Source organism: Rana temporaria, chromosome 3, assembly GCF_905171775.1.
Source record: "Rana temporaria chromosome 3, aRanTem1.1, whole genome shotgun sequence".
Classification (NCBI taxonomy): domain Eukaryota; kingdom Metazoa; phylum Chordata; class Amphibia; order Anura; family Ranidae; genus Rana; species Rana temporaria.
In genome coordinates this window covers 455,585,155-455,606,978 of record NC_053491.1, presented here as the reverse complement: position 1 = coordinate 455,606,978, position 21,824 = coordinate 455,585,155, and the positions used below count along the sequence as shown (strand labels likewise).

The 21,824-nt window shown below is 44.4% G+C and overlaps 1 protein-coding gene and 1 pseudogene across 1 annotated transcript in view; both read right to left on the bottom strand.

The window, feature by feature from the left end:
- Nucleotides 1-4,606: 4,606 nt before the first annotated feature.
- Nucleotides 4,607-5,313, bottom strand: LOC120933467 (annotated as a pseudogene).
- Nucleotides 5,314-13,475: 8,162 nt separating this feature from the next.
- The window catches only part of LOC120930571 (mucin-3B-like), a 64,689-nt gene continuing 56,340 nt past the window's right edge, over nucleotides 13,476-21,824 (bottom strand). The window contains exon 10 of the mRNA XM_040341746.1: nucleotides 13,476-13,911. Within this exon, the coding sequence (XP_040197680.1) occupies nucleotides 13,716-13,911 (196 nt within the window). The 3' untranslated portion in view covers nucleotides 13,476-13,715. The remainder of the gene's footprint in view (nucleotides 13,912-21,824) is intronic.

Below are 21,824 nucleotides of genomic sequence, written 5' to 3'. Positions count from 1 at the left end.
CAGAGCCAAGCCCCACCCTCGACGAATGTGCAGGAATTGCAAAATGCCACCACATCAGGTCAGTGTCATACAACACAGCTTCAGGTAATACATGTAGGCCTGCATAATTGTAATACATGTTTTTTTTTCCAAATTTCAGGAGGTGTCGTAGCTGTTGGGGGCGGATTGGACACCTACAGTGCCCCTGTCCTAATTGGGGAGATCAATTCCTGCATGGCAGAAATAGAGGAAACAAACTTTGCCCTTGAGAATATTATAAATAAAAAGCGAAATCTGGAACAAAAAATGAAGAATCTTATTGATGTGCTGGGGAGGGATTTTAAAAAAATATAGATGTAGACAAATATTTCAAATCAAAAAAATATTTCTTGACCAAAAAAAAAAAATTTAAGAATTTATATTAAGATATTTTTTGAAAAAATAAAAATGAAACATTTTAAGTGTGATACAATAAATATTTTTGGATACTCAACAATAGGGATGAGCTTCGAGTTCGAGTCGAACTCATGTTCGACTCGAACATTGCCTGTTCGCCTGTTCGGCGAACAACGAACAATTAGGGGTGTTCGCGGCAAATTCGAAAAAAGCCGCGGAACACCCTGTTAAAGTCTATGGGAGAAATCTAAAGTGTTAATTTTAAAGGCTAATATGCAATTTATTGTCCTAAAAAGTGTTTGGGGACCTGGGTCCTGTCCCAGGAAACATGTATCAATGCAAAAAAAGTTTTAAAAACTGCAGTTTTTTCAGGAGCAGTGAATTTAATAATGCTTAAAGTGAAACAATAAAAGTGTAATATTACTTTAAATTTCGTACCTAGGGGGGGTGTAAAGTCAGCATGTGAAAAAGCGCATGTTTCCCGTACATAGAACTGTCCCTGCACAAAGTGTAATTCCTGAAAGAAAAAAAGGCATTTAAAACCGGCTTTGCGGCTCTAATGAATTGTCGGCTCTGGCAATTACAGAGATGATTCATAAAATAAAAATAAAAAAGCTGGTGGTCCCCCCAAATTCCATTAACAGGCCCTTCAGGTCTGATATAGATATTAAGGGAAACCCCGCCGTCAATTTAAAAAAAAAATGATGTGGGGTTCCCCCCAAATATCCATACCAGACCCTTTCACGTCTGGTGTGGATTTTAAGGGGAACTCCACCCCAAATTTAAAAAAAAAAATGGTGTGGAGTTGCCCCAAAAATCCACACCAGACCCTTATCCGAGCACGTTAACCTGGCCGGCCGCAGAAAAGAGGGGGGACAGAGTGCGGCCCCCCCCCTCTCCTGAACCGCACCAGGCCACATGCCCTCAACATGGGGAGGATGTCCCCATGTTGATGGGGACAAGGGCCTCATCCCCACAACCCTTGCCCGGTGGTTGTGGGGGTCTGCGGGCGGGGGGCTTATCAGAATCTGGAAGACCCCTTTAACAAAGGGGACCCCCAGATCCTGGCCCCCCCTATGTGAATTGGTAATGGGGTACACTGTACCTCTACCATTTCACGAAGGAAGTGTAAATAGTTAAAAAAAACACACAGACACCGTAGAAAAAAATCCTTTATTAATAAAAAAAAAAATCCAGCGATGTGAATCCACTCTCGGCCCGGCCCCCCGCTCCAACGTTGTCTTCTATCCAGCAACAGATGATCTCTCCAGCGACGGGTGATCAGCGGTCCGGTCCAGCGATGAAAAGATCCATACGTCCGGAGCGCAGCAGGCGAGCTCCTCTCTCCGCTGGACACAGCCCAGCGGAATGACGCGCTGGAGCTGTGACATTTCTTATATAGGGGAAGCGGCCACCCGTCACGTGACCCCGCCCCCTCTGACGCACCCTCGTACGTCACTGGGAAAGCCTGGTCTTTCCCGGTCTTTCCCAGTGACGTATGAGGGTGCGTCAGAGGGTTTAAAGGTTAATAAATAGGGTAATAAAGGTTTTTAACCCCTGATTGCCCCTAGAGTTAACCCTTTCACCCCCTATTGCCAGCGTCACTAAGCGATCATTTTTCTGTTCGCTGTATCAGTGTCGCTGGTGCCGCCTGGTAGCTAGTTATTTTTTGAGGTTCTATGGGGGTACCTAATGCTTTTTATAGCATTAGGTACCCCCATAAATTTTCTAAATAAAGGTTTTAACCCCTGATTGCCCCTAGAGTTAACCCTTTCACCAGTGATCACCGTATAAGTGTTACTGGTGACGCTGGTTAGCCAGTTAGTTATTTAGTTATTTAGGTTCGCCGCCAGGTTTTTATAAAGCGTCAGGTACCCCCATATATTACCTAATAAAGGTTTTAACCCCCTGATTGCCCCCTAGTTAACTCTTTCACCAGTGATCACCGTATAAGTGTTACGGTTGACGCTGGTTAGTTAGTTTGCTGTTTATAGCATCAGGGCACCCGCCGTATATAACCCAATAAAAGTTTAACCCCCTGATCGCCCGGCGGGTCATATCAATAAAATGTTTGCGTCAGTTACGGTCTGCGTCGCCCTGCATCGCCCAAGGTTACACCCACGTGCAAAGCATACACCCCCCTTAGTGGTATAGTATCTGAACGGATCAATACCTGATCTGATCAGATCTATACTAGCGTACCCAGCAGTTTAGGGTTCCCAAAAACGCATTGTTAGCGGAATCAGCCCAGATACCCGCTAGCACCTGCGTTTTGCCCCTCCGCCCAGCCCAACCCACCCAAGTGCAGTATCGATCGATCACTGTCACTTACAAAACACAACACACATAACTGCAGCGTTCGCAGAGACAGGCCTGATCCCTGCGATCGCTAACAGTTTTTTTTGGAAGCGTTTTCTAAGTAAAAAATAAAAACACAAAAAATATATAGAATAAAAAAAACAAAAATAGTTGTCGTTTTATTATCTCTCCCTCTCTATTCTCTCTCTATTGTTCTGCTCTTTTTTACTGTATTCTATTCTGCAAAGTTTTATTGTTATTATGTTTTTTCATGCTTTCTTTTCAGGTATGTAATTTACTTTACTGTTTTCAGGTACGCCATTCAGCTGTTGCGCGGACTTATTTATCTTGACAGCAACAGCGTTTGCTCCCACGATATATAAAGCCGTGACTCCAGTGCTGTAGGAGCATGGTGGTATTATGGGCGGAGGAGCGATTTTGCTCCTAATGCCGCGTACATACCGTCAAAATTCCAACGGAGGCTTGCCCGTGGAAAAGTCTGACCGTGTGTACGCGGCATAACTTTTTTGCGGGAGGATGCCCCCATGCTTCGGCATATATAAATGATGCATGTATGCCCATCATTAGAAATGGGTGGATGAAGGGAGGTATTCTAATGGTGGGCAAACCCACCGATCAATCTTTTTTTCGTTCAGCCAACAGGCTGCATGAAAAAAAAGATTACAATACATGTCCAACAAGAACCATCAACGTACTGGTATGTTGCTGGACTTTGAATGGTTATACCAGAATGATGCCTGCGGGTTTAGGTATCATCTTGGTATCATTCTTTTCAGCCAGCGGTCGGCTTTCATGTAAAAGCAGTCCTAGCGGCTAATTAGCCTCTAGACTGCTTTTACATTCAGTGGGAGGGAATGTCCCCCCTCCCCGAATATAAACAGCACCATTGGGAAATTGGGAAAGAATTTTATCATACCGATCCTGGTGTGGTCAGATGCTTTGAGGGCAGAGGAAAGATCTAGGGTCTAATAGACAGTACCTGTCACTAACTATTGCTATCATAAGGGATATTTACATTCCCTGAGATAACAATAAAAATGGTAAAAAATTTATAAAATGGAAAGAACAGTTTACAAATAAAATAAAAAAAGCTAAATAAATATATATATATATATATAAAAAAAGCACCCCTGTCCCCCCCCCCCCTGCTCTTGCGCAAAGGCGAACGAAATCGTCGGTCTGGAGTCATATGTAAACAGCAATTGTACCATGCATGTGAGGTATCACCGCAAAGGGCAGATCGAGGGCAGTAATTTTAGCAGTAGACCTCCTCTGTAAATCTAATGTGGTAACCTGTAAAGGCTTTTAAAAATGTATGTAGTTTGTCGCCACTGAGCGTTTGTGCGCAATTTTAAAGTATGTCATGTTTGATATCTATGTACTCGGCCTAAGATCATCTTTTTTATTTTATCAATAATTTGGGCAATACAGTGTGTTTTAGTGCTTTAAAATAAAAAAAAGTGTATTTTTTCCCAAAAAAATGCGTTTGAAAAATCGCTGCGCAAATACTGTGTGGAAAAAAAAATTCAACACCCACCATTTTATTCTGTAGGGCCTTTGCTTTAAAAAAATATATATAATGTTTGGGGGTTCAACTTAACTTTCTTGCAAAAAAAAAAATGTTTTTATGTAAACAAACAGTGTCAGGCCCCGTACACACAAGAGGATCCATCCGCTGGAATTGATCCGCGGACCGGCTCCAGCGGATAGATCCCCTGGTGTGTACAATCCAGCTGATCTGTTTCCGCGGATTTTTATCCCCTGGGATGGATTGTGTGACATAAGCTTCTAAATGTTGTGCATAAAATGCCAGGACAGTTCAAAATCCCCCCAAATGACCCCATTTTGGAAAGCAGACACCCCAAGCTATTTGCTGAGAGGCATGTCAAATCAATGTAATATTTTATATATATTTTTTTTAGAACTGATGACTTTTAATTTAACAGGAGTATAGAAAAATATTCAACCAATCCAGGCAGACAATAAAAATGTAACTATACAAGAATGTGTCCTGGTGAGTAAGGAGCACTCTGGAGCTGGGTGATCATTAAATAATAGTCCGGCTTCGACATACTCATCCATAGCAGCTTGGGGGAGGGGTGGGGCTCACACAGCGCTCTCCGCTTTCTTTTTACTTTTATATTTTCCCGTCATTTCCTTCGGCAGCGGCACCAGCCCTGGGCAGGTCACCTGACCCTCCACCTCGCACATGCATTCCCTCAAGTAGTACTTCTTCAGGCCAAAGTTGGCCGGGTGGGACAGCACCATCTTGGCTTTCTCTTCGGCTTTAAGCACTTCCCCAGGATCTTCTTCACATGCTGCACAATTTCCGTGTGGCTCTTTTCCTCCATGTCAACGAGAACCTGCTCGCCGTTGTCTAAATAAAACCGCAGGAATGGAGACAGGGTCATGTTCTTGAAGGTCACAATCTGAACCCAAGGATTCTTATACTGGATTTGAGGAATATTAAAGAACACAACATTTCTGGCCCCCAGGCCAGGCTCCCCCAGGGAGTTGTAGTTGACAGTCATGATCCGGACCGGATCCCGGAAGACGATCTCGCCGCTCTGCAGATATTGGAGGGTTCCGGCTGATCGGAAATCTCCCCTTCATCGGCATCTTCAGGACATCCGAATATTTTGTATTTTGACACAAGTTGCGGGAAAAATAAATATTTTTTATTTTTTTGGCGCAAAGTTGTCACTAAATTATATATTTCTCAAACATGCCATGGGCATATTTGGAAATACACCCCAAAATACATTCTGCTGCTTCTCCTGAGTATGGGGATACCACATGTGTGAGACTTTTTGGGAGCCTAGCCGCGTACGGGACCCCAAAAACCAATCACCGCCTTCAGGCTTTCTAATGGTGTAAATTTTTGATTTCACTCCTCTCTACCTATCACAGTTTCGGAGGCCATGGAATGCCGCGATGGCACAACCCCCCCCAAATGACCCCATTTTGGAAAGTAGACACCACAAGCTATTTGCTGAGAGGTATGGTGAGTATTTTGCAGATCTCGCTTTTTATCACAAAGTTTTGAAAATGTAAAAAACAAAAACAAAAATACATTTTTATTTTCTTTCTTCATTTTTAAAGACAAATGAGAGCTGTAAAATACTCACTATGCCTCTCAGCAAATAGCTTGGGGTGTCTACTTTCCAAAATGAGGTCATTTGGGGGGGTTTTGTGCCATTTTGGCATTTTATGGCCTTCGAAACTGTGATAGGTAGTGAGGAGTGAAATCAAAAATTTGCGCCCTTAGAAATGCTGAAGGCGGTGCTTGGTTTTTGGGGCCCCATACGCGGCTAGGCTCCCAAAAAGTCCCACACATGTGGTATCCCCATACTCAGGAGAAGCAGCAGAATGTATTTTGGGTGCAATTCCACATATAACCATGGCATGTGTGAGCAATATGTCATTTAGTGAATTTTTTTTTTTTTTTACATTATTCAGTCACTTGGGACTAAAAAAAAAATATTCAATGGACTCAACATGCCTCTCAGCAGTTTCCTTGGGGTGTCTACTTTCCAAAATGGGGTCATTTGGGGGGGGGTTGTACTGCCCTGCCATTTTAGCACCTCAAGAATTGAGATAGGCAGTTATAAATTAAAAGCTGTGTAAATTCCAGGAAATTTACCCTAGTTTGTAGACGCTATAACTTTTGCGAAAACCAATAAATATACGCTTATTGCAATTTTTTTTTTACTAAAGACATGTGGCTGAATACATTTTGGCCTAAATGTTTGACTAAAGTTTAGTTTATTCGATTTTTCTTATAACAAAAAGTTGAAAATATAATTTTTTTCCAAATTTTCGGTCTTTTTCCGTTTATATCGCAAAAAATAAAAATCACAGAGGCAATCAAATACCATCAAAAGAAAGCTCTATTTGTGGGAAGAAAAGGACGCAAATTTTGTTTCGGTACAACATTGCATGACCGCGCAATTACCAGTTAAAGCAGCGCAGTGCCAAATTGTAAAAACACCTTTGGTCCTTAAGGGGGCTTAAGTGGTTAAAAAGGAGGTCCACCTAAAAAAAAAATATTAAAAGCCAGCAGCTACAAATACTGCAGCTGCTGACTTTAAAAAAATGGACACTTACCTGTCCAGGGTGCCCGTGATGTCGGCAGCCGTAGCCGAATCAGGAACTGAAGTGTTGCGGCTTCACTTCCCGGTTTCCTACTGCGAATGCACAACTCGTGCGGCGCATCCTAACTGGTCCCCACTGTCTTCTGGGACCTGTGTGTTTCCAAGAAGACAGCGGGGGGGAGGGGATGTGGCGTGACCCCCGCAGGAGTCTATGTCCAGAAGTGGGTGCAAATACCTGTATATACAGGTATCTGCACCCCACTCCCCCTGAAAGGTGGAAAATGTGACACTGGAGGGGGGGGGGTGTTCCGAAAAGTGGAGGTTCCATTTTTTTGTGGACCTCCGTTTTAACATAGATGCCTAAATTAAGGACAGGTAGCAGTAGAGCTGTCAACATGGTCATCACACTTCTAAATAGCAATGCCATGGATGGAAATTGCCAGCAATGAGGGGCAAACAGTGCAAAGTATTATCAGAAAGCTAACTACTTTGTCCTCAGCAGCTCAGCAGACATTTTCAGAATCTGAGATCTTAGAACCCCAATGTCCGGTTATCGGACAAAAAATCGTTCGTTTTTTTTTTTTTTTTTGCATGCTAATCTCACGAATCTGATGAGTTCACTAAAGTCATGAAAATTCTCGTGCGACATAATAAAAATTCGGAAGTGATGTCATGTGTTGTAATGCATTTGTATTGCATTTTCGAACGACAGCTGTACTGATTAAACAAAAATCATACGATCTGGCGTCGTACAAATTTTTTTTTCGTGCATGTCCGATAGAATAATATCGGATGAACTGTCCTGATCGGCTCTCGAAAGCTCTATACTAACGATCCGATTATCGTACGATCGATTTGAATGCAGCATTTTTCATAAGATTTTTCGGATTGTGTATACCCACTTCCAGACCTTAGGTGTTTTTCAGATTCGGTGTTTGCAAGACTAAAACAGTTTTTTTTTTAGAAAATTACTTAAAACCCCCAAACATTATATATATTTTTTTCTAACACCCTAGAGAATAAAATAGTGGTCATTCCAATACTTTTTGTCACACCGTATTTGCGCAGCGGTCTTACAAGCGCACTTTTTTTGGAAAAAATTCACTTTTTTGAATTAAAAAATAAGACAACAATAAATTTGGCCCAATTTTTTTATATATTTTGAAAGATAATGTTACGCCGAGTACAATGATGCCCAACATGTCACGCTTAAAAATTGCGCCCGCTCGTGGCATGGCGTCAAACTTTTACCCTTAAAAATCTCGATAGGCGATGTTTAAAAAATTCTAGAGATTGCATTTTTTGAGCTACAGAGTAGCTCTAGGGCTATAATTATTGCTCTCGCTCTAACGATCGCGGCGATACCTCACTTGTGTGATTTGAACACCGTTTTCATATGCGGGCGCTACTCGCGTATGCATTTGCTTCTGCGCGCGAGCTCGTCGGGACGGGGCGCTTTAAAAAAAATTTTTTTTTGTTTTCTTATTTATTTTTATTTATTTTATTATTTTTTACACTGAAAAAAAAATAATAATAATTTGATCACTTTTATTCCTATTACAAGGAATGTAAACATCCCTTGTAATAGAAAAAAGCATGACAGGTCCTCTTAAATATGAGATCTGGGGTCAAAAAGACCTCAGATCTCATATTTGGGCTTAAATGCAAAAAATAAAAAAAAATAAAAAATGTCATTTTTTCAAATGACCAAAAAAATTTTTGTCTCTTTAAGAGGCTGGGCGGGACTGACGTTTTGACGTCACTTCCGCCCAGCCGAGCTATGGGGATGGGCAAAGGAGATTTTTCCTTCAGTCTCGTCCCCGCTCACCAGCCGACAGCATCCGATCGCCTCCGCCGCTACCGACGGCTCCGGTAAGCGGCGGAGGGCGCGGGAGAGCGGCGGGAGGCCCCTCTCCCGCCACCGATAATGGCGATCTCGCGGTGAATCCGCCGCGGAGACCGCCATTATCGGATTCCAGACCGCGCACACTAAAAATGGATACCTCGGTTGTGACAGCAGCTGCTGCCGTTACCGAGATATTCATCTTTAAAAATAGGACGTACATCGTCGTGCGCAGGTCTGGAAGTGGATACAGTAGGTGAACGCGATATTGTGTCAATCTCGCTCCCTTTCTCGGCGAGATTGACCACCTACGAGCCCCATCGCGGGAGCCAGCGCCGAGCTGGCTTGCCGCGATGGAGACAGAGCCGTCATAGAAGCGACGGGAGATCCGACTTGGATTCCCGCCAATTCTACACGTGTGCAGCGTTTGTTATGAATCCTGAGGGGGAAGTCCCCGCCGGATTTTAAATAAAAATCCGGCATGGGTTCCCCCTCAGGAGCATACCGGGCCCTTAGGTCTGTTATTGGTTGTAAGGAGAGCCCCCCTACGCCGAAAAAAACAGCGTAGGGGGTCCCCCTACAATCCATACCAGACCCGTATCCAAAGCACGCTACCCGGCCAGCCAGGAAGGGAGTGGGGACGAGCGAGCGCCCCCCCCCCTCCTCAGCCGTACCAGGCTGCATGCCCTCAACATGGGGGGGTTGGGTGCTCTGGGGCAGGGGGGCGCACTGCGGCCCCCCCACCTCAGAGCACCCTGTCCCCATGTTGATGAGGACAGGGCCCCTTCCCGACAACCCTGGCCGTTGGTTGTCGGGGTATGCGGGCGGGAGGCTTATCGGATCTGGGAGCCCCCTTTAATAAGGGGGCCCCCAGATACCGGCCCCCCACCCTAAGTGAATGAGTATGGGGTACATCGTACCCCTACCCATTCACCTGCAAGAAAAGTGGTAAAAACACAAATAAACCACACAGGGTATTAAAATATTTTATTAGTCTGCTCCGGAGGCCTCCCCTGTCTTCTTTAGCTCTTTTACCAGGGTAGGCTTCTTCTTCCGATTTCCGGGGGTCTTCTCCTGCTCTCCGGGGTCTTCACCGCTCTTCTGTGACGTCTTCTCCGCTCCGGGGGTCTTCTCAGCTCTGGGGGGGTCTTCTTCTATATTCGCCGCTCTCTGCTCTTGACTCGGCGCACCCCGGTTCTTCCTCCCGCTGTCCGGTTCCTTCTCCTTCAGGGCTGGCCGCCGCTATACTGGCGGCGGTCAGTCCGCTCTTCTGTAACGTCATCTTCTTCTATTCTCGTCTTCCGTCTTCTCCAGATGTTGACACGCCGGCCGGCTCTTCTCACTGCAATGACGTGTGCCCGGCTTGCGTCGGATTTATATAGGCCTCACAGTCCCATCATGCTCTGTACCTACCCATGTGATACCTACAAAAAACTCGAAAATGTCGAAAATTTGGAATTTTTCAAATTTGGAATTTTTCAAATTTGGAATTTTTCAATTTTCGAATTTCGAAAATTGTAAAAATTCGAAATTCGAAAATTGAAAAAATCGAAAATTGAAAAAAATGTATTTCCGAATATTTTCGTATTTCCGAATTTCGAAATTTCGAAAATTGAAAAATAAAAAACTCAAAATTTCGAATTGAAAAATTCCAAAATTCGAAATACAAAACTTCGAAAATCCGAAATTTCGAAAATTCGAAAATTCAAAAATTCGAAAACGGAAAAATTGGAAAATTCAAAAATTGGAAAATTGAAAAATTGGAAAATTGAAAAATTCGAAATTCGAAAATTCAAAAATTCGAAATTTCGAAAAAATCGACATTCTAAATTTTCGAAAGATGCGAAATTCGAAATTTCGAAAATTGAAAAAAAATGTTTTTTAGTTTCATTCGGCAGAGGTGGTACTGGTGGCACCTATGGGCACTGGTGGCACTGATGGACACTGGTGGCACCGATGGGTACTGAAGTGACAGAGGTGGCACTGATGGGCACTGGTGGCACGGATGTGGCACTGATTAAACTTGTAGTGGCACTGATGAGACTTGTAGTGGCACTGATGAGCCTTGTAGTGGCACTGATGGACACTAGTGGCACTTCTGGGTACTGTAGTGGCACTGATGGCACTGCTGGGTACTGTAGTGGCACTGATGGCACTGCTGGGTACTGTAGTGGTACTGCTGGGTACATTAGGGGCACTGATGGGTAGTTTAGGGCACAGATTGGCACTGTGTGGCACTGTAGGGCACTTCTGGGCACTGTAGTGGTCCAAAAAAAGGAAATAAACTCACTGTTTTTCACTGTAATCTCTTCTCTCCTCACACACTGTATCGGTGTGAGGAGAGAAGAGAGATGGACCTCACCGTGACCCCTGTTTGTTTAAATTGTGATCACATGGTAAAAGACCATTTTCATTGGTCCTTTACCCTTAACCTTGTTGTGCAGGGTTCCATGAACCCGGCGAGCATGGACAGGGGACGCGCGAGAAATGCGAGAACGGGAGGACGTCCATAGACGTCCTCCCAGAATAACTCGACCGCGCTGTAGCCGTATATCGGCTATGGCACGATCGGCAAGAGGTTAAAATGCCAGTGGGCGGGGCGTGGCCGGATCCTGAGTGAGATGACTGCACACTAACACCGCTCTGATCCATGGCAGCTATCCAGGGCACACACAGCCAGATGATCAAATTCCCACAGCAGCGACTCCCAACGCCAACACCCTGAGACATCAGGGAGCATGTCTAAGAGGAGGAAAGACCGATCTTTGAAAAAAGAACAGTTTACTGAGTATTAGTATGCGCTATGATATCCTCCAGGAATACTACCGATACCTCGAGTCACACCAGAAAGGCAGAGGGAGATTAGGGAAAAGTGCGCACGGGGTGTGCCGGGTGTACCTGGGCACACCCTAATCACCCCATGTGCATTAGCATTATCCAGGAGCAGCACCAGGTGGGTGGTTGGGGGTGCCAGTGGCCAGAGTAAAGGCCCTCATTATAATCACTTATAATTATAATTACGTGTAATTATTTTCACTTTTGCCTACAGCCTGGTAATCCTATAATAAGGCTTACCTGTAGGTATAAAGAATATCTCCTAAACCTGTACGGTATGCGCAGGGGGGATCCTCGGCTGAAGGGCCGGCCCCGCCGACCCATGCCGCAAAGGAAATCTCCCGCACGCATGTCACATCGCTGGAGCGGCGATACCCGGAAGACACGCTCGGCTCGGCGTGGACCAGGTGAATTACCTACCTCGTTCCAAGGTAAGTATTTCATAATTAGCTAATAAGCGGTGCATATTAGCTCATTATGGCTTTTTCCTTGCAGGTGTAAAAAAAAAAAAAAAATTATATGCGGGTTTACAACCGCTTTAACACTTCATGTTCACTTAGCGCTGCACTCATTTGCCATTCATTTTCTGTAGTATCACATGTAGCGCCTGGTTACTTCTAAGAACCGGCGCTAATTTAAATTTAGAGGGGGTCAGAGAGTTAGTTAGCTCTGACCAGGCTGATTTGTTTGAATTTCTGTCTCTGTCTCAGCTTGGCTGTGCCGTGGGCTCATTCTGTCGCTTCTGGGGTTCTGATCCCACCCCAGGACGACAGGTGGCAGGTGTGTTTTTTACAACTATTTACACTTCCTTCGTGAAATGGTAGGGGTACAATGTACCCCATTACCAATTTACATAGGGGGTGGATTTTTGGGGGAACTCAACGCCATTTTTAAAAAACAAATTGAGGTGGAGTTCCCCTTAAAATCCACACCAGACCTGAAGGGTCTGGAATGGATATTTGGGGGGAACCCCATGTCATTTTTTTTAAAATTGATGGCGGGGTTCCCCTTAATATCCATACCAGACCTGAAGGGCCTGGTAATTGAATTTGGGGGGACCCCCACGCTTTTTTTTTATGAATGAATTCTCTCTGAATTGCCGGGAGCCGACAATTCATTATAGCCGCAAGTCCGGTTTTAAATGACTTGTTTTCTTTCAGAAATGACACTTTGTGCAGAGACAGTTCTAAGTACGGGAAACATGCGCTATTTCACATGCTTACTTTACACCCCCCCCCCCCCAGGTACGAAATTTAAAGGAATATTTCACTTTTATTGTTTCACTCTAAGCATTATTAAATTCACTGCTCCCGAAAAAATGTCAGTTTTTAAAACTTTTTTTTGCATTGATACATGTTTCCTGGGACAGGACCCAGGTCCCCAAATACTTTTTAGGACAATAACTTGCATACCGTATTAGCCTTTAAAATTAGCACTTTAGATTTCAAATGTTCGATTCCCATAGACTTTAACGGGGTCCAAAAGTTCACACGAACGTTTGGTGTGTTCGCAGGTTCTGGTGCGAACTGAACAGGGGGGTGTTCGGCTCATCCCTACTCGGCTGGGTAATAAAGAGCACAGAAAAAGACACCTGTCATGGACATTCCATTACTGCTGCTTTCACTATATACCCCTAGATGGCGGAGGAGCCAAGAGGTAACATGCCACCCAAAACAAACCAGCAGCTCCTTCAGGGGGGTAGTGCTACACACATATTTAGGAAGTGTGGGGAGTGCTGGCAGCTCTTTGTTTATTGGTAAGTCTGCATAGCTGCTCTGTAGGTTTTGATACATAATTACATAGTCAGGTCACATGGTATTGACATCACACATTTGGCAGTGTATCAGATCCTAAATGACAGCCGAGTCCCTCCCTCCTCCTCCATGCCCCGTAACTAAAAAAAAAACACAGTGGGTGGGATGTCACTTCTAGATTGATGGATGATCCGCCTCCCATAAAAGCATGAGGACACAGGCTATAGTGGATGCAAGGGAAGATGACCACACAGATTTGCAAGAGATGAAAACTTTATTCTATAAAATTCATAGTGGATATCAAAAACGTGTTCATAGTACATCTAATAAATATATTACAAATTATAGATAGATACAAGTTGTTTAAAGTATTAGTACATATTGAAAACATTATTTTCATCAAGTCAATATCTTTTACACGTGTTTCTAAAAAAAAAAAAAAAAAACAATACAATGCCACATTTTAACTATAAGACAATTTAGCATGAAATGTGGCTACTCAACAGTCTCATAGCACAATTCTTTACGCGGAGCCGACTGGGACTTTACTCTGTACAGGCAGATTCCCAGAGTGATGATGATGATGACAAGGACAGCTAGAGCAACTCCTCCACCAATATACAGGCCGAGCTTCAATATCTTCCCAACGCAATGGTTGTCTGTGTATAAGTAGTCATCTCCTACTGGACAGCTGGGGATATAAAGAACCTTTTCCAATTATAAAAGAATTATGCATGATCAATAACTTATCTTTAAAGTGCTCCCGAGCTTTTGGCAAAACCTATTCTGCAAAGTAGGAGAGAAAAACTGCCATTTTTTCGTATATGTTGGCGCTAAATGATCCCCCACCCCAGTGGCGGCCAGTAATGCAGGGCGCAGGGCCACCCTAATCTATATGCAAGGTGCAGACGCATGGATTCCAATAGCGTTTTTTGGTTTTTTTAAGCACGTGATTAGATCCAGAGTCTCTAATAGGCTTCAAAAAGGGGTGGGCTAGGGGTGCAGAGCACTGCGCTCCGAGCACACCCACTTTTGTGACAATAGCAAATTAATATTCTATGAGGAGGAGGGAGGAGATGCACAGCGGAAGCCGCCATGATGCAGAGGAGAAGGAGATGCAGGGGAAGCCGCCGCCCGGAGGAAGCGCTGATGCGATAGACGAGGTAAGTGCAGGGCTGGTGACCGACCGGGTTGCTATGGGTGCCAGTACACCAAATGGTTTTTGTTCTGCCTCTAAAAGGAAATGCATTGTGTGTTCTCCTTTAGACATGTGTACTGTTGAAAAATGTGTTCATTTTCGTTTCATTTGTTTTTTTCGGAAATTTCAATATTCGTAAATTCATGAATTTTCGCATTTTCAGATGTTCGAATTTCCAAACTTTCAGATGTTTGAATTTCCAAATTTTCAGATGTTCGCATTTCCAAATTTTCAGATGTTCGAATATTTGAATTCCTGAATTTCAAAATTTTCAGAATTTCAAATGATGGTGTCCGTCGGATGTTCTAAGAAGATTTGACGAAGCAGCTAAACTTTACGACGCCGCAATTGTACATTTACGTTACAATGCTCAGCCCACAAGCTATATTAGAATTCTAATGTTGTATAACTAGTAATAATTCTTCTATAGCCTATGGGCGGAGCATTTGACCATAAATATCCGCTCGTGGCGATCGTATGTTTTTAGCTGCTTTGTCGAATATTCATGTCTCTATAATGTCAAATCTTTTCTCTCTATGTTGAATAATCTCGGACTAATAGACTTAGGTTAGGCACATTCAACCGCAGGTTTGATAGACACAGATTGCTATTGTCACCGTAAAGTCGAATCTTCTATCTATCTACATCAAACTGTTGTTGTAACGATCCAAAAATATAATGAATACGAAAATAAAGCATTTCGTATTTCGAATTCTATGCATTCGTTATTGTTTTGTTAAAACGAACACGAAAATCTCAGAAATTCGGACGAAAATGCATTCGGACAACAACAAATGCACATGTCTATTCTCAAGCTCATTGGCCGTACTCCTATGGATCACAGAAGTGCAGTTCATTTTCCACTCCTGTGACCCATTTTCAGCAGACATCGGACTGAAGCTCGCTGTCGGCTGAAGTCACAGAGCTAGTCCAGGCTCGGGAAAGATCGCGATCATATGGTCGGGATCCGCCCACAGGTCTGAACCGCAACCCAGCTCAGTCTCTCAGCAAGTCACAGAGCCTGAGCCGGCCGCTCCCGCTCCCTCCACAGCTCAGCCCTCACTGAGTGGGGGCAAAGCAGAGAGCCAGTGATTGACAGTCATCGGGTCTCTGCTCACAGAGTTTTGAGAACCGAGTGATCGGTGGTGTTTGAATGCTCGGTTCTCAGTCTTAGAGCTGGTGGAGGACAGATGCAGCTTTTGGACTGATGCTGCATTTACCTAGGTAGGTATGATTGGCATTGCCTACAGTCAATCAACCCCAGTGATGAGGGAGCAGGGGACAGGGCTGAGTCCCGCTGTCCATGTCAATGAATGCGGCAGCGAGGCTCAGGAGGTATCCCACACGAGTGCTCCAATGGCAAATAGTTTCCTATTGGGGGCACCAGCAAGGGGTGGAGCCAGGAGCGCCGGAGGGGGACTCGAGAAGAGGAGGATCTATTGCACAGAGCAGGAAAGTATAGACATGTTTTTTATAAAAAATAAATGAAATTTCCTTTACAACCACTTTCAAGATTACATTGAGTCTGACTTATTGCAGAATAGGAGCGTTTAGCTGCATGTTGAGTTACACACAGGAAACATGTAGCAAAGAAAGAGCTGTATTGTTCAAAGAATAAAATGATCCTTTAGGGGATTACTGTTTTAGCACCCTCCTAGGTAGATGCTAGAGAGTGCATTATTTTTGGGTTTCTCTGCCTATCTGGGGACTGTCAGGTACATTTAGGTGCTGACTGCCTAACAGGGAGCAGTGATCCATTGATGGGGTCTGCTCAGTGGGATCAGATGCTGCTCATGTTGTCTGCTTGTTTCACACTGGTCCAATAGGAAGTGGCATATTGGATAGTAGGAGGAAACCTGACAAATGGGAGCATGAGTGTAGATACAGCCCTTGCCATTGGCAGAGGAAGGTGCCTCAAGGCATGCTGGGTGACTGTATTTATATCAAGAGCACATGTGCACGAAAGTCTTTGGCTGGAAAGCGGGGATATGGAGGAAGGGGGCTGCTGCCCTCCTCTGTATAGGCTGCCATGCGGCCTCAGGTGGTCAACCTGAGGGCCAGGCCCACAGAAGATGCAACCCAAACTGGGAAGGAGACATACCTAGAAGGGCATGTTCCTGTCCTGTTCTGATTACAGACCTAAATGTAGGGGCCTGTTCTGTGAGGGCCATCCCTGCAAGCTAGTAAATTTAGTGGACAGGTGGCCGCTAAAGGGGATATTGGTGAGTGTCCTGAAGAATTACAGTTCATTGCTGCCTGAGCAAGCAAATCACTTATTCTCCCATACCAATGCTGTATGGTTTGTCAGAGGATCTGCTATTCAATTCAATCAAGTGAGGCAAAGTGAGAGTTGCCCTCGTCTGTGCATAGTTAAAGTCTCCTATCAAATGTTCTACCAATAAATAATAATAAAACAAATGCACTTGGTTGTGTGAAAATACCCAAAAGGTTTCAAAAGATTAAGATCCTTATCACATTCCAAGTGTGGAAGGCTGTAAGAAACCTGTATGGGCATTAGATGTATACAACCAAATCCTTCGTTTTTTTTTTCTAATTGATGGAAACAGTTTACAATTAAAGCAGTAGTAAAGTCCGCTTTATGTTTCTTACCTACAGGTAAGCCTATAATAAAGCTTACCTGTAGGTAAATGAATATCTCCTAAACGTGTACCGGTTAGGAGATATTCACACTAGATGCAGCTGGTGACATCACTGATGCATGTGCTCTAAAGACACGGTATACCTTGTGCTGTAACTGAGGGCTCCTGCGCACATGCACAGGAGTGACATAATTGCAGCTGCAGCCACTCATACAGTCCACGAACCCAGAAGGAAGACCAGGGGAAGATGCAAGCCCTCTCAGCAGTGACAGCGCACCACTGTAGAGCTTCGTTCTAAGGTAAGCATTTCACAATGTGCTACTATGCAATGTATATGAATGCACAAATAGGATCAGTCGTCAGCGGTTCTCATCATCTTCTCCGCATGCTACGTAGACTCATCCCGTTCATCCCGGAAGAGGACACAGCAGTAGTGATTGGAACCATCATCAACTCACGACTCGACTACGCAAACTCCCTATACTTAGGACTATCGAAATACCAGATTTCACGTCTACAAGTCGTCCAGAACACGGCAGCCAGACTGGTAACAGGTAAAAAAACATGGGAATCTATCTCTCCAGTCTTGAGGTCCCTCCACTGGCTGCCCGTACAGGACCGGGTGACTTTTAAGACGCTCTGCCTCACCCACAAATGTATACAGGGGAACGCTCCCCAATACTTAAGCGAGAAAATAAAACCCTACGTCACCAAGCGCGTGCTCTGGTCAACCAACCAAAACTTTCTCCAAATCTCGAAATCACGCTACAAATGTAAGGGAGAACGTAGATTTGCAGTTCAAGGACCCCGGCTTTGGAATGCTCTACCCACGACCATCCGCTTGGGTGAAAACCATTGGGCTTTTAGGAAAAAACTAAAGACCCACCTCTTCTAATGGATCAGGACAACACTGGATGCAAAGCGCCTTGAGGCGATTAAGTTCGCATTGTTGCGCTATACAAGTTTCTCACTCACTATACTAACGAATTATGCCAATATTTTGCAGTGGAAATTCTTTTTTTTTTATTGCAGAAGTTTACTACCGTTTTAAGTTGTCTGTGTTGACTAGCTGAATTGAGTGCTGGATTTTTTTTTTTTTTTGCATAATAAACTAACAATCATGTAGCTGGCTAGCTGGATAAGAGAACACATATTGGCTTTTGTAATTTTACTACCTCTGGGTGTCACCTGGTAGCAGTGTTGCCAACCTACCAGATTGAAGTTTACTGGCACGACACCCGAAATTTACTGGCGCAGCCACGTTTTTACTGGCATTTCACAAAAGTTACTAAATTAATTTTTAGGTGCAAATTTTAGTATTTAGGCTACAAACAAGTATGCTAGGCAAATAGCAATGTGATTTAAGGTAGGTATTAAGGTGGGGGCGTGGCCGAGAGCGGCATGTGAGCGGACGTGTCTCACAGAGCTCCCTGATAGTATACTGCAGCGATCCTTCTCCCGGCCGATACACTGCCTGAATTCGGCACCAGACACCACCTTTGGGTACAGAATCATCCAGGGCACGTTCCGATCCCTCCGCCTGCTCGATTACCGGCATGATGACCCGAAAACAGCTCAAAGGAGACGAGCTGCAGGACTTGCAAAATGGCGCTGCGGCAGCCTGGCGAGCATGAGGAGATAAGAAGGATGCGGGTAAGAACCCACCTAAGACACCTAAAGCCCAGGGGAAGGAGGTCCCTAAAGATATGGTGTATTATGCACAAAAGATGAATAATGTGGCGGATCGACCCTCGGACGAGGTGTTGGATGCTACGCTGGACTGGACATTTTTAACACACTACAGTCTGGGGCTTCCTCTGCACAGGCCTCACAGCAGGCCTCAGCCCAGATTACACCAGAACTGCCTGCAGGAGAGGAGGAGGATGGCGATGAGCAACCCATGCTGGCACAGATTCTCAGGGCAGTTAATGCATGTACAGCTACTGAGCAAACTTTACAGGAAGATTTTGGGGGATTGAAAGAGGAGGTGGGATTGATCCGCCATGACTTCCAAAAGATTAGGGAGCGTACCACAGCAGTGGAGAGCCGTGTTAGTGATGTGGAAGATAGAATGGCCCCCCTTATTAGGAAACTACAAGTCACAGCCAGAACAGCTCCGGCTGTCAACGGCCAATGAGCTCCGGAATGAAGACATTGAGAACCGTTTGAGCATGTCCGTATAGTAGGTCTCCCAGAAAAAAACGGAAGGCAGAGATCCCACTGCGTTTGTGGAAAATTGGCTGCAGGAGGTTTTTGGCAAAGATGCTTTTACACCCTTTTACTCAGTTGAGAGTGCGCATAGAGTACCACCTTGACCTCCCCCCCCCGGGTAAACCACCACGCACCATGCTTGCTAAATTCCTTAAGTTTAAAGATAAGGAAATCATCCAGAGACTGGCCAGAGAGCGGCGCAACATACAGTTCAATGGCGCAAGGGTGTCCTTCTACCCTGATTTTTCGACAGAAGTGCAGAGGCGCAGGGCCAAATTTGGGGAGGTAAAGAGATGGTTACAACGCCTGCGAGCTAACTATGCAATGCTCAATTCTGTCTCTTTGTCCAACAATTGGATGGTGTTGGAAGACATTGAGTACCCAGCATCCCCAGATTGGCTTCTGATGTGTGTAATCACAGTAAAAGCGAGTCACCGGCAGTGCGCATTTGCGCCCCCTACCCGGAAGCGTCGGATTACTGAAATATACATGATCTGGCGCACAACTGCCGCCCTGTAGCAGTAAGACTGCTACAGGGGGCGGGCGGCAACTGGTTAACCACTTAAGCCCCGGACCTTTAGGCAGCTAAATGCCCAGGCCAGGTTTTGCGATTCAGCACTGCGTCGCTTTAACAGACAATTGCGCGGTCGTGCGACATGGCTCCCAAACAAAATTGGCGTCCTTTTTTCCCCACAAATAGAGCTTTCTTTTGGTGGTATTTGATCACCTCTGCAGTTTTTATTTTTTGCGCTATAAACAAAAATAGAGCGACAATTTTGAAAAAAAATCAATATTTTTTACTTTTTGCTATAATAAATATCCCCAAAAACATATATAACATTTTTTTTTTCCTCAGTTTAGGCCGATACGTATTCTTCTACCTATTTTTGGTAAAAAAAAAATCACAATAGGCATTTATCGATTGGTTTGCGCAACATTTATAGCGTTTACAAAATAGGGGATAGTTTTATTGCATTTTTATAAAAAAAAATTTTTTTACTACTAATGGCGGCGATCAGCGATTTTTTTCGTAACTGCGACATTATGGCGGACACTTCGGACAATTTTGACACATTTTTGGGACCATTGTCATTTTCACAGCAAAAAATGCATTTAAATTGCATTGTTTATTGTGAAAATGACAGTTGCAGTTTGGGAGTTAACCACAGGGGGCGCTGTAGGAGTTAGTGTTCACTTAGTGTGTGTTTACAACTGTAGGGGGGTGTGGCTGTAGGACTGACATCATCGATCGAGTCTCCCTATATATGGGATCACTCGATCGATACGCCGCCACAGTGAAGCACGGGGAAGCCGTGTTTACACACGGCTCTCCCCGTTCTTCAGCTCCGGGGAGCGATCGCGACGGAGCGGCTATAAACGAATAACAGCGCCGTCGTCCCGGATCGCTCCCCGCGGGAATCCGACCGCCGCATGTAGCGGGGGGGGGGGCGGTCCCGATCGGACCCCCCACCCGCTAGAAGGCAAGGACGTACATGTACGCCCATTTGCCTGTACGTGCCATTCTGTGGACGTACATTTACATGCGGCGGTCGGGAAGTGGTTAAAGTGTAACTCCACTTTTGTTGAGAAAAAAACATTCCCCTCTGGGTGATCTATGTAATATGCCCCAGTTGAAGACCGTTCAAGTCGAAACACGTAGGGAGAGCATTATTGCACCCCACATTGCTTTTAACTTACGTTTATTGTGATCACTATTTTACCCATCATTCATGTATGACATTTTTTATAAATAAACCAAACCTGGTTTGACCTGCACCATTGGGAGCAATTCTTTCTTGTTCCTTTCATTTGTTGGTGTTCGTTTGGAACCACCCAGCCATTCATTTGTTGGTGGAAAAGCGCAAACCCCTTATTTCACCCTGCTGGACCACCGCTTCCATCCAGGATTGATCCAAGCCTCTGGGGACCACAAGGACCCATTTAACATTGATCCAGACCATCTGGGATCTCAAGCCTGTATGACCCAATGCTGTATGACCCCATTCGGTAAGAGTATCTAACCTATCTATGCTTTGAAGATTTTGAGAGTGACTGCAGACAACTTGTTTCCCTCTCTACTCTGAGCAACTTAATGGGAAGAAATCTTCTTCACTGTGTTTTTCTTATATAGACTTTGTTTCACATTACTTTTTGAAGCCTACCCACTTCTGTGAACTTTATTATTAGTTTACATACTCACATTTTGGTTTTATTTTTCACCATTCACAGTGTGTCATTGTCAGTGTGTGTTTTACATATTGCTGATCATTAGCACTGCACTAATTACCCACAATATATGTACATTGCAAGGGTTTTGACAAACGTTGTTCCAGATTCCTACCTTTTGTTATTCTGAAAAAATCGCTTTGTGTTTGTCTGTGTCCATGTGCATAAGTGGGTCTAATGGGAGAGGTTTCATAATTATCAACCAGCTGCTCCACTTGCAAGGCACTAATGAGGAAAATTGCAAGGCCTGTATCTCTTTAGATGTGATTTCCTATTGGGAGTATCTTACCAAAAATTACATTCTTGTTGCAGGGGATGCCGGAAATCTGACTTGTATCTTAGTGCAGAGTTCTGGGAAAATCAGTAAGT